General features: G+C 37.6%; 1 protein-coding gene across 9 annotated transcripts in view; it reads left to right on the top strand.

The window, feature by feature from the left end:
• Positions 1-16,383, top strand: part of LOC132401931 (inaD-like protein) — a 299,063-nt gene that overhangs the window by 226,535 nt on the left and 56,145 nt on the right. For all 9 annotated transcript variants that reach the window (XM_059984281.1, XM_059984284.1, XM_059984283.1 and 6 more), the window contains 3 exons: positions 763-899; positions 3,747-3,830; positions 13,035-13,228. In XM_059984281.1, the coding sequence (XP_059840264.1) occupies positions 763-899; positions 3,747-3,830; positions 13,035-13,228 (415 nt within the window). The remainder of the gene's footprint in view (positions 1-762; positions 900-3,746; positions 3,831-13,034; positions 13,229-16,383) is intronic.

Here is a 16,383-nt window from a genome sequence, read left to right as displayed (position 1 = left end):
TCTAAATCTAAATCATGTAGGCACCAAGAAGAAGAATCACAAGGCTGATACCTAGTGTTTGTATCATGGCTAGAATGAGATTTCTCTGACTCTAAAGGAGCCATTTGAAAAGTGATCTTACAAGATATTTAACATTGTTTGGAAAATGTTAACCCCAAATATCACCTAAAGTTTATTTCTAGATGTGATAAGGAAGATATTGTTTACTGTGCAAAGTTTGGTTAATGTTTGGAATAAAATTTATTTAGAGCAGCATGAGTAAAAGTCACTTAATTATTTAAGAAACAATAAGCTGACATTAAAGGTAGATCCTGGTATCTCTGTAGACCAGACTTAGATCATTCTTACTGACATATGTTGTGAAGTTTATTGTTTTACAGCAGCAGTATTGTGTAATACATAAAACAAATTACTATAAGTTATAATAAGAAATACAAAAAATAAATGTGAATAGTTAGGTGGATGAATGGATAGTGCAAAAAAGAGCAAAGTAGTAAGGATAGTCATGAGTTCATGGACTATTCAGAAATTTTTTCATGATTTCATGACTATCATTTTTTGCTTTAGAAAATTCTTTATCAGAGAGGCTACCTAGAATTCTAGTTGCAGATTATCTATTAATACATATGATTTACTCAGAACCCACAGTTCCCAGAGCATCGGCAATGCTGTTCTCTTCAGAGCCTGGCAGTCAAATGAACTTTCTGTATATTCATTAGCCTTTTTTCAGTTTAATCATACATACTTCTCATTTTTGTAAAGCTAATACAGCCGTGCCTGCAATGGTACCAGATCCAGCAACTTGTCCTATAGTCTCAGGCCAAGAAACTGTCCTGGAAATTTCAAAGGGCCGTTCAGGGCTTGGACTCAGTATCGTGGGTGGAAGGGACACATTGTTGGTGAGTAAACTCTTTCTGGATGTGAGAAGGCTAAAGGGAATTGTATAATGTTTCATCATTACTCTTAATGACTGGTATAACACAAGACTTAAAATAAGGAATGCAAGTTATATTTTTTATTTTGCAGAGTAGTAAATAGAATATTATGATGTAGTTTAGCAGGCAAGGCCATTGAAATAGACCCAGAAGAAGGACCTTGGCTCAAAATGTTGACTGTTTGTTCATTTCCATAGATGCTGCCTGACCTGCTGAGTTCCTTCAGCATTTTGGTTGCTTTTTCTGCAAAATTATGTTTTAACCAAGCTGTGAAATGTTTCTAAAGCTAGAAGGTGCTTGGCCTGTGTAAGGGGAATTAAAGTAACATTATGCTTAGATGTGAATTATACACTGAAAAATCTGTTGATACCCCCAGAGGCATATCAGTGCATTGCAGAAAGGTTTGTCTATGCTCTGTTTGTTGTGGGTCATTTACTTAAAATTCCGATATGACTGCAGTCAGAGGAGAAAGCTGCATAGAACTTGATTGGCTGGTAGGTGGGAAATAGGCTTTTGGCTTAGGAGACCAGTTGTTGGGTTGTGAGTTTAAAGGTGGGTGAGGATGGGAAGAGGCAATGTGAGCAGGCCTGAAGGAGAGCATGAGGTAAACTCCAGCACTGCTCAATGACAGGCATGCTTTGAAGCTATATGAACTAGCTTTTCCTCAACAACATCCTTCAGAATATCGTACTAAACTATATGCATGTTGGACATTGAAAGAAACTGATCTGTACAGGTACAACCTGTGACAGGAAAAGGCAGCTTCAACTGACAGGTTGGCATGAATTAGCCTGGAAGCCATTGTAATTGGTATCCAAGCCAGGAAAAATAATTCTCATATAAAATGCTGGAGGGAGGAACTCAGCAGATCAGGCAGCCTCTATGGAAGTGAATAGATAGTGGATTTTTTGGGCTGAGATGCCAGAATAAAAAGGTATGGGGAGGGGAAGGAGGCTAGCTGGAAGATGATAGCTGAAATCCAATGCGTGGGATAGGTCAAGGGATGGAGAAACTGAATCTGATAGGAGAGGAGAGTGAATATAAGCTGTTGCTCCTTTACCCTGAGGGTGACCTCATTTTGGCACAAGTGCAGGCCAAGGTCCGACATGTCGGAAGGGGAATAGGAATCAAATCTGCTGATTCTGTATATCTAGATGCTCATGCACTGGAAGAGTAGCAAACGTTTGAGGTACAGAAATCCTTTATATAGTGCGGAGTCTTTTTCATTTGGTATTCAGTGGCAGTCCACTAATAGTACGGATCTGAAACATTAAGCATATATACCTAGAATTCCATTGTGTGTTCATTGGTGTGCGTATCTTTATTTTTGTCCAAAGAAAAATCCTACTGGAATGTATGAAATGAAAATCAGGTGGTTCCATGAAGGGCAGTACTTGATCTGATTACCACAGCTTGTATACTCTGGAGCTGCTAAATGCCTAGCTCATAGTTTTAAACATTTGGCCATCGTTACACTATCGCAAAACATACAATGTGCATGTATATAGATGAATTAATACAACAGAATGGCCATGCATTTTTAGAGGTACAGAAGTTTTTTTTTTAAAAGCCCAGAATCTTCTCAGTTTAGTGTGCAGGTTTCTGATAAAACGTCTTTGACCTGAAACATGAACTCTGTTTCTTTATCCATGGATGCTGTCTTACCTGCAGGATATTTTAGCATTTTCTATTTGTATTTCATTCTTCCAGCTTGACAGTTCTTAAAATTTTGTTTTGAAAATAATGAATTTTCAGACCAGTGCACTTGCAAAAACCTTACTAAGCCTTTATTTTTGATATCCATCAATGAAAACATATCTACAGAGGATGTGGGTTAACTGGTCCATTCAGTAATTGTGACAACTCTTAATGAACAAAAACTAATCGAGAAAACAGCCAGGATTTCCCTCATTTATTTGGGACACAATGCCACCTAACTGGGACAGGAGACTGGTGCCAGGCAGATTCTGACAAGCATTAGTTGTGTGAACTTGTTTGGCCTTTAGACACTACACAGTACAAAAGTGAACATCATTAAAACAGTATCAGTTCTATGTGTTTCTGTTGAAAAAGCAGTGATTTTTCTTACTGATAGTTGGCAATTAATAAGCAGTAAGACAACTCAGAATTGTTTTGCTCACTGCGGTTTCAAATATTCAGGCTTGGAGATTCCAGAAACAGCCAAGAGTAAAAATTAAATGATTTCACTACTTCAACAAGTTAGGAACTATGAGGGATTTGAAGGTATCGACATTTATCTTGAATGTTACAATGAAAATGTAGATTTGGAGGATGCAATGATTAAAAGCATTATACAAAGCCAGTCTATTCTCTGCACTTGGTGTACACCCTAATTTTTTTTCATTTACGGTCCATCGTATCCAACAGTAACTGTGAAACCTGTGTGGTGGAGTTTTTAAAGTGGAAAAGCCATTGCACTGGGACAGTTCCAGTTCCTTGGAAGGCCAGGTCCAGTGGTACAATTAGTCATCACACACTGGGTCTTCTTTGATTGCAATGGATAACCATGTCTTATTCTGTGTTGCTCTACATGAAGCGCTTTCTTGGCCATTGGATCTCACCCTCGATCTCATCCACCCAATCAGCCGGAGCTGACTTCATATGCTCGGACAGGCATGTCCCCATTTTCACCACGGTATATTACCCCCAGTTACCCTCACCTGGTTTAGCCTGCCTGTCAAAACGATGTACTGCATAATAATGAATTTTATCCAAAACGATTTTGAAAACTGTTTCTAAACGCATACAAATTCTGGTAATGTTAATTGTTAAACTATGAATTTATTTCAGAATGCAATAGTTATTCATGAAGTATATGAAGAAGGAGCAGCTGCTAAAGATAATAGGCTCTGGGCTGGTGACCAAGTATTGGAGGTGAGTATTGAAGTGATGTATTTTGGACTGACAGTACATAAATATTATTGCTAGTGGCAATTCCTTTTTAGCTAAAAAAGTTAGATCTCCCACCCACTTTCACAACCACATCATTCAACCTGTTTTTGTTTCCTCCAAAAATATTTCATGCTTAAATCTATTAATTCTGTATGATCATCCCTAATAACAAATTGCTAGCATGGGATGTAAGTATTTGGTTTACAACTAGACATTCTGAATATACATCTTTTATATCTTTGTAGAATATAACTAGCTACAGCATTGACTTTTAACCTACTAGGTATTTAATTGTGTTGAAAAAAAGATTTAAACGTGGTGTTTTCTTTCATTCTACTAAATAACTTTGTTTACAAGAAAATGATTGTGAAGCCCCATAGAATCAAAAAGTGACATTGCTCGTTCCTTTAAAGATAACCTCAGGAAAACAATTTATATTGATTTGTAAACAATGGATGGGGAGGTGAAGTTAAAACTGAATGATTAGGCTAGTCTTAGAAATTCAACTTTTATCTGTATTCTTTTATTCTACAGTTGCCAAATATGTAATTACTTATGAAACCTATCTAGTGCTTTTGTCAATAATTAAGAACATACTGGTTATAAAATAGACAGAGCCAGAAAAAAACATTACATGCTAACATTGCACAGCGACTCTGGCAATTTTATGCAAATCTAAATGAGAGAAATTTTATTCTGATAATGCCCCAAGGCACACTTTAGTGGCTAGCTTGTCAGTAATATGAAAGTATACACTGCACACTGTTTGACATGATTAGACACATCATCTGTAAGAAGGAATGGCAACGATCTTCTTCTCACCAGTGTGAGAAGTACCTGTTTATGTATAACAGTTAGACTTTGATCATTATTGATTATATGCTATTTAAAAATGTTGTTGTACATGGTAGAATTTCTAGATGACTAGTTTTCTTGTTATTGGAAAAGAAAATTATTTTTGCCTGATTCACGCAAAATTTTAATACTTTTCTGAAATTGAAAAGTGGTTTTAAAATATATCTCAGTCTGAGAATAACATTGTGGCCGCTGAATCTGCTAAATGTGCATGGCAAGCTTGTCTTATTATATATCCATCTAATTCCTTGTTATGTTATAAAGGATTATCACATTTTGCATGAGGTTATGGGTGAACGTGAAAGATTATGAAATAAAAAAGTAAAACCTGGTTCATGATTGGTTGTAAGTAGCCGAGATTAGAGTTTGTTCTCTAGGTGATGGAATATTGGCAAATGATATTTCAGAATCAGAATCAGGTTTATTATCACTGTCTAATATGACATGAAGTTTGTTGTTTTGTGGCAACAGTACAGTGCAGAGGTATGAAATTGCTATAAATTACAAAATAAATGCTGCGAATAAAGAAATAATGAAGTTGTGTTCATGGGTTGAGGGATCATTCAGAAATCTGATTCCAGAGGGCAAGAAGCTGTTTTTGAATTGTTCTTCCTCCCTGATGGTACTGGCATGTCCCAAATGGAGAGGGTGCTTAATGATGTTAGCCACCTTCTTGAGGCATCATCTCTTGAAGTTGTTCTCACAGGTGGGAAGGGTTGTGTTAGTGATGCAGCTGGCTGAGGTTACAACCCTCAACCGCCTCTTGCAATCACGTATGTTATTTCCTAAAATTTTATACTGAGATTTAAATTTATCCAGCCGATTTATAAATTAACTAGATTAAAGAGTTAAAAGCTGCTTTGTGGTTTTACTAAATTAATGGCATGAAGTTATGAATGAATATAGAAAAATTAAAACAGTGAACAAAATTTAAGTTTGATGTAGAAAAGCATAAAGTTATTCAGCTAGATCTGAGAAAGTTACATCTTTTTTTAAGGGTGAGAGGACATCTAGAGAGCAAATTTGGTTTCGCTGTCTATGTCCACAAATCGTTGAAAGCAAGTGCACAGACAAAAACTAAATAGGAAAGCTAATTGCATTTAAAGAGCATTGGGAAACTGGAAATGCCTTTGAATGATCTCATCCAAAGCAAAGTGTTTATTTTTGGACACCTCAGGAAGGAAATACTAGCTTAAATGATATCAGCAGAGAGATACCAGGATTTAAAAGTTAAATTACAAGGATAAATTTCATGAGTCCTGTCTTTATTAACTTTAGAAACTTAAGGAGTAATCTAATCAAGTAATTTAAATGAATGGATTTGATACAAAAAGTATGTTTTCCCACTGGATGTATGTTATCTTAAAATTAGCATTCATATTAGGAGCTAAGCAGGACACTTTTTTATGAATAGAATAGTAGAAATCAGGAAACCTTTTTCCAATATTTTTGACAAGTTCTCAGGGAATGAAGAAGAGAATGGGAAAAATGAACATGAAGTACAGAATTAAGTAGAGTGTTTGAATTTTCTGGGGTGGTAATCCTTCTGTTAATTGAAAATTTCTCCTTATTCAGCTCATAATTTTGAATAACTTTACAAAAGTTTCTCTTCTTTCTACTAAAACTTTTACGGTTGCTTTACAGAAGCCCCTCTTCCTGATATAATTTGTCTTATTGTCCATTGACCCCTGCATCTCTTAGGATATCATAAGTTGTAAGCTTCTTATGAATGACAAAATTAAATTACAAAGTTCTTGATTGTTGTCTTTCTGGCCTTTTACGTGTGTTGCTCATTATTTCCTTCTAATTTGTTCTTGGCACAACTTTATTTTGTAAGTCTTCATTAAATCAAGCACAAATACAAAAGTATAAGACAGAAATTGACAGAGTTACACACTGAGGTGCTAAAGTATGGCATTGGAACTATGACACTATCTCAAAAAAGCATGTACCTTTTGTTATAGGTCTTTGCAGTGTTGTACCAGACACACAAGTATTACATGGTAACATTTTAATAAGAAATAAAAAATAAGAGTTAAATCTTTTCTGACCTTGAGGAACAGTTATGTAAGCAACTACAGTGATACCATCAGTCTCAGTAATGCATTCATGCAGCTCACAGGCACTTGTTCCCTCTAAACTGTGCGGGTACACCACCACAAAGTCACTGAAATGTTCCTTCACACAAAGCCTTTGTTGCCGGACAGCTGGAATAAAGACAGATTAGAAAAAGTTTACAAAACGTTAAAGATTTTCTTTGTTGCACTGTGTTTCATTATACCTTTCAATTAAAAAAATCAATTGTATGTGATTTTTCAATTTTCAGTCTAAATATTCATGGTATGCATATTACAAAAAAAAACTTTTAAAGTGTTGCGCAGTTTCAGGTCGTGTAAAAATTTCCTGCTCAGAGCAACAGTTGGTTCATGCAGCTGTAAAAACAGTTCAAGGGAATGTTGTTCACAGGCCAAGTTAGTGTGGTTAAGAAGATAACTGAAATCAAGAACAATCATGTTAGAGAGTAAAACATACTAATGTACTGTACCTTCCAATAATTTTGGTTAGCAGGCAGTAGAATGGTGAAAAGGATCAAAAGTCGAGGAAAGATAAAAAGATTAAGAAGGGCTAGAGTTAGTTTTACAAAGGTGGACCAGAGGTGGAAAACCTCATGCAGCATTAGAGTTGGGGGGAAAAGAGTAGAGAAAAAATAAGCTTGGCAAGAAACTAAGTGGAAAGAGTAAGGGTAGAAATTCTATACACCAGAGCAGTACAGAGCTCAAGGTATTACCTGCACTGTTGTAAGTAAAAGCCTGCCTAAATGTAACTAGTAGATTTTTGTTTGAAAACAGTGTTTTGATAGAGCTTTACATTTTGATCACAGGAAAGTATATTTTATTCCTGATAGGCGGAAGTTAAATACTTCTTTTGTCAAAATTGACAACAAGAAATTTTAGTTTGGTCAAGTGTGCCATCTATTGGAGTTTCTGTTATAGCGTTTTATGAAATGAAGATTAATTAGCTTGTACAGATAAGTTAATTAAACACAGAATCCAAAGTTGAAAAACTAAACTGAAAACATAGGCTTCATTTATGTGCCTATTGATGTGGAGATACATCCTATGATGCACTAGGTCACATCTTCAGGTGATGTAACCTGGGGTCATCAGGTGTTTTGGGTCTTTCAACATCAGACACTCATGCCCAGGTGACCCAGCAAGGGTCAATCAAAATCTGGCTTGTGTCCCAGTAGTATTGATCCATGGGTCACAATATGAATTGAATAATATAATGATTTAATAAATAGAAAAAATAAAATTATTTTGATGCAATAGTTCAACTGTATTGTGAAAGTATTTGGTAATATATGATCGCTTTATTTTTAAGTTTGAATAACAAGGAGGGAACTACTACATTTGGCAACAGAACTCAATAAGCCAGATTCACTTTTGCCTCCTTGTATTATTTTCTATTGTCTTGCTTATGATTCCCTATGCAATATTCTGGGATCATTCAGACATGGTTAAAGTACAATTCAAAACTGAAACATTTACTCAATTGACATGAAAAGTTAGAAAATAACTCCAGTGGTTACCTACCAATATTGGCAAATGTCAAAACGAACTAATTCAATTTGTTATGCACTGATATCCAGAGAGAGAGAGAGAAAAAATATGTTATGGAATAATAATCACTGTTAAACAACCACTGACTTGAAAAGAATAATGATATAAGTGGTGCACGATTTTAACAAAGTTAATGTGCTGGTTTTTCCTTATTTTTTATATTTTTATATTTTAGTTCGAAGTTCAAAGCAATATGTAATCATATTTCAGTACCCTGAGATTCACTTTCTTGCGGGCATTTGCAGAAAAAAGTACAATAAAATGTTATACATAAGACAAAGATGGTGAAACACCAATGTACAAAAGAAAGCAAGCTGTGCAAGTAAAAAATAAGACCGAGAATATGAGTTGTGAAGAGACTTTGAAAGTGAGTCAGTAGGTCATAGAATTATTTCAAAGTAGTGGTGAATGAAGTTATCCACATCAGTTCAAGAGGCTGTAGTTTGTAGGGTAATAATTTCATCCATTTATCAAGCTTATTATTCTGTTGTGTAGATAAATTAAATTGTGTTTATACTATCTGCTTTAAGTGAACTGAATTAGATCAGCTCATCTGGTGATTGATGAGCATGTGGTGTTAGCCACTGACCACAAAGTATAGGCCGAATATATACCAGTAAGAAGTGTGATCTCACTTTGATTTCACTTGGTACAACTTATATAATTAAATGGTTTATGTCTTGTTTGTGCATCTCTTGGCGCTGATTAGACATGGAAATGCTTCTAGTCTGTGCCAAAACAGTAATCTGCCCAGTCCCATCGATCACCACCCAGACCATAGCCCTGCATACCCCTTCCATCCATATACCTATCCAAACATCCCAGCTATAATCTTAAGGTAAAAGAACCCTTAGGGACAGGTGATCATAATATGATGGAATTCACTGTGAAATTTGAGGAGACGCTGAAGTCTGAAGTATCAGTATTACAGTGGAGTAAATGGATTTACAGAGGCATCAGAGAAGAGTTGGTAAGAATTGTTTGGAAAAGAACACTGGCATAGATGTCAGCAGAACAGCAATGGCTGAAATATCTGTAAGCAGTTTGGAAGGCATGGGATATACACATCCTAAATAGGAATAAATATTCTAAAGGAAAGATGACATAACCGTGGCTAACAAGAGAAGTCAAAGCCAAAGAGGGGGCATACAATAGAGCAAAAATTAGTGGGAAGGTTAGATGATTGGGAAGCTTTCAAAGACCAACAGAAGGCAACAAAAACATCATTAAGAAGGTAAAGATGGAATTCGAAAGTAAGCTAGACAAAACAACTATGAAGAATACCAATAGTTTCTTCAGATACATAAAGTGTAAAAGAGAGATAAGATAAGGACATCGGACTGCTGGAAAATGATTCTGTAGATGTAGTAATAGAGGACAATGAATTGGGGAATGGCTTGAATAAGTATTTTAAGACCATAAGACATAGGAGCAGAATTAGGCCATCTGACCCATCGAGACTGTTCCGCCATTCAATCATGGCTGATCCTTATTTTTCTCCTCAACCCCAGTTCCTGGCCATCTTCCCATAACCCCTGATGCCATGTCCAATCAAGAACCTATCAATCTCTGCTTTAAATACACCCAATGACCTGGCCTCCACAGCTGCATGTGGCAACAAATTCCACAAATTCACCACCCTATGGCTGAAGAAATTTCTCCACATTTCTACTTTGAAAGGGTGCCCCTATTTCATCAGGCTGTGTCCTCTTGTCTTCAACTCTCCCACCATGGGAAACATGCTTTTCACATCTACTCTGTCTAAGCTGTTCAACATTCAAAAGGTTTCAATGAGGTCCCCCCCCCACCCCATCCTTCTGAATTCCAGTGAGTACAAACCCAGAGCCATCAAACATTCCTTGTTTGATAATCCTTTCATTCCTGGAATCATCCTTGTGAACCTCCTTTGGACCCTCTCCAATGCCAGCACATCTTTTCTAAGATGAGAGGCCCAAAACTGTTCACAATATTCAAGGTAAGGCCTCACCAGTGACCTTATAAAGCCTCAGCATCACATCCTTGCTCTTGTATTCTAGAACTTTTGAAATGAATACTAGTATGGCATTTGCCTTTGTCACCATCAACTCAACCTACAAGTTACAACCTTCAGGGTGTTTTGCACAAGGACTCCCAAGTCCCTCTGCACCTCTGATTCCTGGATTTTCTCCCTATTGAGAAAATAGTCGCACATTTATTTCTACTACTAAAGTGCATGACCATGCATTTTCCAACATTGTATTTCATTTGCCACTTTCTTGCCCGTTGTGTCAGTCATCACTGTGGAAGGCACTTGCACTATGGTGGAAATTCCAGGTGTCAAGGGTCAAGAAGCGTGTAAAATTACCATAAATAGAGAGAAAGTTCTTAGGCAATTGAAAGGTCTGAAGATAGATAAGTGACCTGGAGCAGTCGGTGTACACCCCAGGGTTCTGCAAGAGGTGGTTGAAGAGATTGTGAAGGCATTAGTAATGATCTTTTTAGAATCACAGAATTCTGGAATGGTTCCAGAAGACTGGAAATTTACAATTATCACTCCACTCTTCAAGAATGGAGAGAGGCAGAAGAAAGGAAACTATAGGCCAGTTAGTCTGACCTGAGTGGTTGGGAAGATGTTGGAGTTGATTATTAAGGATGAGGTCTCAGGTTACTTGGAAGCACATGATAGAATAGGCCATAGTCAGCATAGTTTCCTCAAGGGAAGATCTTGCTGACAAATCTGTTGGAATTCTTTGATGAAGTAACAAGCAGGATAGACAAAGGAGTGTTGTGTACTTAGGTTTTCAGAAGGCCTTTGATAAGGTGCCACACGAGGCTGCTGACAAGCTACAAGCCCTTGGTATTACAGCAAATCTTCTATCTAGCATGGATAAAGGAGTGGCTGATTAGCTGGAAGCAAAGAATGGGAATAAAGGGAGACTTTTCTGATTGGCTGCCGGTGGCTAATGGTGTTCCACAGAGGTCTGTGTTGGGACCGTTTCTTTTTATGTTATATGTCAATGATTTGGATGACAGAATTGATGAGTTTGTCACAAATTTTGCAGACAATATGAAGATAGGTGGAGGGTTTATAGTTTTGAGGAAGTAGAGAGGCCACAGAAGGACTTAGACAGATTAAGAGAATGGGCAAAGAAATGGCAGATGGAATACAGTGTCATGGTCGTGCACTTTCACAGAAGAAATGAAAAGGTAGACTTTTCTGACTGGAGAGAAAATAAAAAAAAACTGAGGCACAGAGGGGACTTCGGAGTTCCTGTACAGGATTCCCTGAAGGTTAATTTGCAGGTGAGTCTGCCTTGAGGAAGGCAAATGCAATGTTAGCATTCATTTCAAGAGGACTAGAATATAAAAGCAAGGATATAATGTTGGGACTTTATAAAGCACTGGTGAGGCCTCACTTGGAGTATTGTCAGCAGTTTTGAGCTCCTTATCTAAGAAAGGATGTGCTGACATTGGAGAGGGTTCAAAGGAAGTTCATGAAAAATGATTCTAGGATTGAATAGTTTGTCATATGAAGAGTTGTTAATGGCTCTGGGCCTGTATTCACTAGAATTCAGAAGAATGAGGGGTGACCTCATTGAAACTGATCAAATGGTGAAAGGTCTTGATAGAATTGATGCGGAGTTGATGTTTCCTACGGTGAGAGAGTCTAAGACCAGAGGACACAGTCTCAGAATAGAGAGGTGTCCTTTTAGAACAAAGATGAGGAGGAATTTCTTTAGCCAGAGAATGGTGAATCTGAAATTCTTTGCTACTGGTGGCTGTGGAAGCCAAGTCTTAATGTATATTTAAGGCAGAGGTTGATAGATTCTTGATCGGTCAGGGCATGAAGGGGTATGCAGGAGATTGGGGCCGAGGAATATTTGATCAGCCATGATGAAATGGTGAAGCATACTTGATGGGTCAAATTACCTAATTCTGCTCCCATATCTTATGGCTTTGTGTTTAAACTTCTCTTAAGTAAGCCGCAGGAACTATGGCCCTGCTCATGGAATGCACTAAAGAATTTTCAGTTTCACTAAGTGTTTTTGATGATCTGAAGAATTCTATCAATTATTTAAAAAATTTAATTAATTCAGTAAAAAATAGTGTACTTTGTGATACATGAAACTGCTACTAATTAATTGAAACATAAATATACACTGAAATAATGAAAAATAAACAGTGATTTTCCCATTTAAGTGAAGATAGGCAAGTCCATTCAAATCGAGACAGACTAAAAGGTCATCTGACCTCGAGCATTTTTACAAATCCCAATGTGTAGTGTGAATGAAGATGTGAAGACTGGAGCGAGCTGCTCCTGTCTTACCCTGACAGCTCTCTGCAGACCTGCTAGATTGCTATTAGCACCATCCAGGCAAATGTTTGCCTTTCCATAACCTGTGTTTCATGATGTATCACTTTCATTTTAGGTTTTTCACCTTTATTGTTTGTACTTCTACAATGGGTTGCTTATACAGGGTAAGATGAAAATTAGAGAACAAAAAGTTAAAAAGGATAAAAAAAATAACAAATTGAAGAAAGGAACAAGAGAGGGGTTGGTTCCAGGAAATAGCCGAGGAACAGCAGTAGGGGAATAGAGAGGAGAAAAATCGGGGAAGATTTTAAAAGAGAAAAATGTGCTACACTGAATGTGAGACACTGATAAATTTGTTTGCCTTTCAAATCTTGCTCAGCGAGGAACATAAAACTGCATTTTGCTTCCTTTTAGGTAAATGGAATTGATTTGCGGAATGCAACCCACGAGGAAGCAATCACAGCCTTGAGACAGACGCCACAGAAGGTGCGACTTACTGTATTCAGGGATGAAGCACAGTACAAAGACGAGGAGAACTTAGATATATTTCTTGTGGATCTTCAGAAGAAAGTTGGAAGAGGATTAGGCCTGAGTATCGTAGGAAAACGGTAGGCTGATTGTGTTCCTTCACATCCTATTCAAAATATATTACATGAATCTACTCCTTTACATCCTGTGCTGAAAATAATTATCACAATGTAAGTAATTGTATAACCTTCTTCAGGACCATGTGTAGATGGGAACATTGAGGAAGCCCTCACTAGATAATCTGACAAAAAGCAAAATAATTTTTATCATTGTTTAATGAAATATTAAGTGGAATCACCAACTATCATAAAGTCATGATCCACCTGAGCAGAAGTGTCACTTCATCAGCTTCATTCATACATGTCATGTACTGTCCAATGAGGGCTAGAAGTATCCACTCACTTTACCCCAAAGAGATGAAATCTAATTTTTAAGCAGGGTTGTCTACATCCAGAATAATTTCACCATTGTAAAAAGTTAATAATGTGTGAGAAATCTGAATGAATTATTGAATGGTAACTAGTAGTGAACACAGAAATTTTGTGGTTGATATTTATGTGGTCAATGAAATGAGATTTGACAAAGGCCCTCAAAAGAAATCATCAGTAACATGGAATTGAATGAAAATTACTGAACAATTTAGGAGACTGGGTGAATAGCAGAAGGCAAAAAGAAATAATATTTGGTTGAGATTCAGATGTAGAGATAAGCCCATAAGACATAGGAGCAGAGTTGGGCCATCGAGTCTGCTCCACCATTCAGTCATGGCTGATTTATGATCCCTCTCAACCCCATTCTCCTTCCTTGTCCCTGTAACCTTTGCGCATGCTCATCAAGAACTTATCCTCTTTAAATATACCCAAGGATTTGGCCTCCATATCCATGTGGCAATGGATTGCACAGATTTACTACACTCTGTTAAAGAAATTGCACCTCATCTTTGCTGTAAAGGGATGTCCTTGTATTTTGTGTTCTTTCACCCCTCCTGTTCTCACTTTTACAAATGACTATCTCCAGAGACAAATCCATTAACATCCTAAAGTTTGCAGATGACATGACTGTAGTCGGTCTCATTTCAAATAATGATGTGACCTGCTATCAAAGAGAGGTAAACTGTCTTGTAGCACGGATGTTTGTAACAACTTAGTGCTTAATGCTATCAAGACAGTGGAAATGAGGATTGGCATCTGACAGCTCCTTACCTGATCCCTTGGATCTTAATGGTCAGTCTGTGCAGTGGTTGAGTCATTCAAATTCCTGGGGACTGCCATTACTGTACATTGAAGTGGGACAAGCATGGTACATTCATCACTGGGAAAACACTGCAGAGATTGTTCTTCCTATGCTAGCTTAGGGAACTTAGCATCTCAGGGCGTATCTTGATGAATGTTTACTCAGCCATCATTGAGAGTGTTAAGGCCAGAAGACCATGAGACAGGAGCAGAATTAGGCCATTTGGCCCGTTGAGTCCACTCCGCCATTTCTTCATGGCTGATCCCAAATCCCCTTCAATCCCATACACTTGCCCTCTCACTATGTCCCTCGATGCCCTGACAAGTCAGTATACTAGCAACTTCCACTTTGAATATACCCACAGACTTGCCCTCCACTGCAATCTGTGACAAAGCATTCCACAGATTCACCACTTTTTGACTAAAGAAATTCTTCCTTTCTTTTTTTCTAAAAGGTTGCCCCTCAATTTTGAGGTTATGTCCTTTAGCTTTGGATACCCCCACCATAGGAATCATCCTCTCCACATTCACCCTAATTAGTCCTTTCAACATTTCAATGAGATTCCCCATCATTGTTCTAAGTTCCAGTGAGTACTGACCTGAAGCTGCTAAATGCTCCTCATATTTCATTCATACCCAGAATTATGCTCGTGAATCTCCTCTGGACTCTCTCCAATGACAATACATCCTTTCTGAGATATGGGGCCCAAAACTGTTGACAGTAGTCTGATTGAGTCTAACTGGTGTCTTATGAAGCTTCAGCATTATCTCAACCTGTGAATTAACCTTCTGGGAATCTTGCATGAGGACTTCTAAGTCCCTCTGCACCTCTGATGTTTGAATTTTCTCCCCATTTAGATAATAGTCTGTGGTACTGTTCCTTTTACCAAAATGCATTATCATACATTTTCCGATGCTGTATTTCATCCTCCACTTTTTGCCCATTCTTCCAATTTATCTAAGTCCTGCTACAATTGCATTGCTTCCTCAGCACTACCTACCGCTCTACCTATCTTCGTATCATCCGTAAACTTTGCCACAGAGCCATCAATTCCGTTATCCAAATCACTGACAAACAATGTGAAAAGTAGTGGTCACAATACTGACCCCTGAGGAACACCAATATTCACTGGCAGGTAACCAAGAAAACCCCTTTTATTCCCACTCATTGCCTCCTGCCTGTCAGCCATTCTTCTATCCATGCCAGTATATATTCTGTAACACCGTAGGATTTTATCTTGTTAAGCAGCCTCATGAGAGGCACCTTATCAAATGCCTTCTGAAAATCCAAGAAAATGACATCCACTGCCTCTCTAGCTTGTTACTTGTACTTGTTACTTCCTCGAAGAATTCTAACAGTTTTGTCAGACAAGATTTCCCTTCACAGAAACCATGCTGATGTTGACTTATTTTATCATTAGTCTACTAGTACCTGGAAACCTCATACTTAATAATAGATTCCAACATCTGATGTGGCCACCTCCATCACCAATCAGTTTCCCGTGCAGCGAGTGGTTCATTCAATGAAAATCTTTGGCTGTCATTCAGTGGAGAAGATCATGGGCTGACATTATAAGACCTGTTTGTTGCCAGAGCAGAAAAAGTTACTACTGACTCCACCCATCCAGACAGTCAGCAATTCCCCAATTTGCCATCAGGGAGATGCTACAAGTCCATCACCCATGAGGACTACACATCATCTCTGAAACTTCTTTCCTATAGGTATCCAGCTTCTCAACAAAACTCACTCAGGTGTAAAGCCCTAACTGCCCTGGAACAACATCCATTGAATAATCTTTCCTGTTCTCATTGTTGTGTTGATAGCTATTGAATCTGTTCATATGTTTGCATTTATTTAAGTTTGGTTATTGACATTTGTGACTGTGACCATTCTGCTAGTTGTTGATTGTTCCTGGCTGTTTGCATTATTATCTTGTAAAAAGGTTGGTTCCTATTGTGCTGGCTGTTATGGTATTGTCCTGTGTTTTATGCTTAGCAGTGAA

The sequence above is a fragment of the Hypanus sabinus genome, chromosome 11, assembly GCF_030144855.1.
Source record: "Hypanus sabinus isolate sHypSab1 chromosome 11, sHypSab1.hap1, whole genome shotgun sequence".
In the NCBI taxonomy this organism is placed as follows: Eukaryota; Metazoa; Chordata; class Chondrichthyes; order Myliobatiformes; family Dasyatidae; genus Hypanus; species Hypanus sabinus.
The sequence above is the reverse complement of the archived record's forward strand: the minus strand, read 5'-3'. Positions and strand labels throughout refer to the sequence as shown.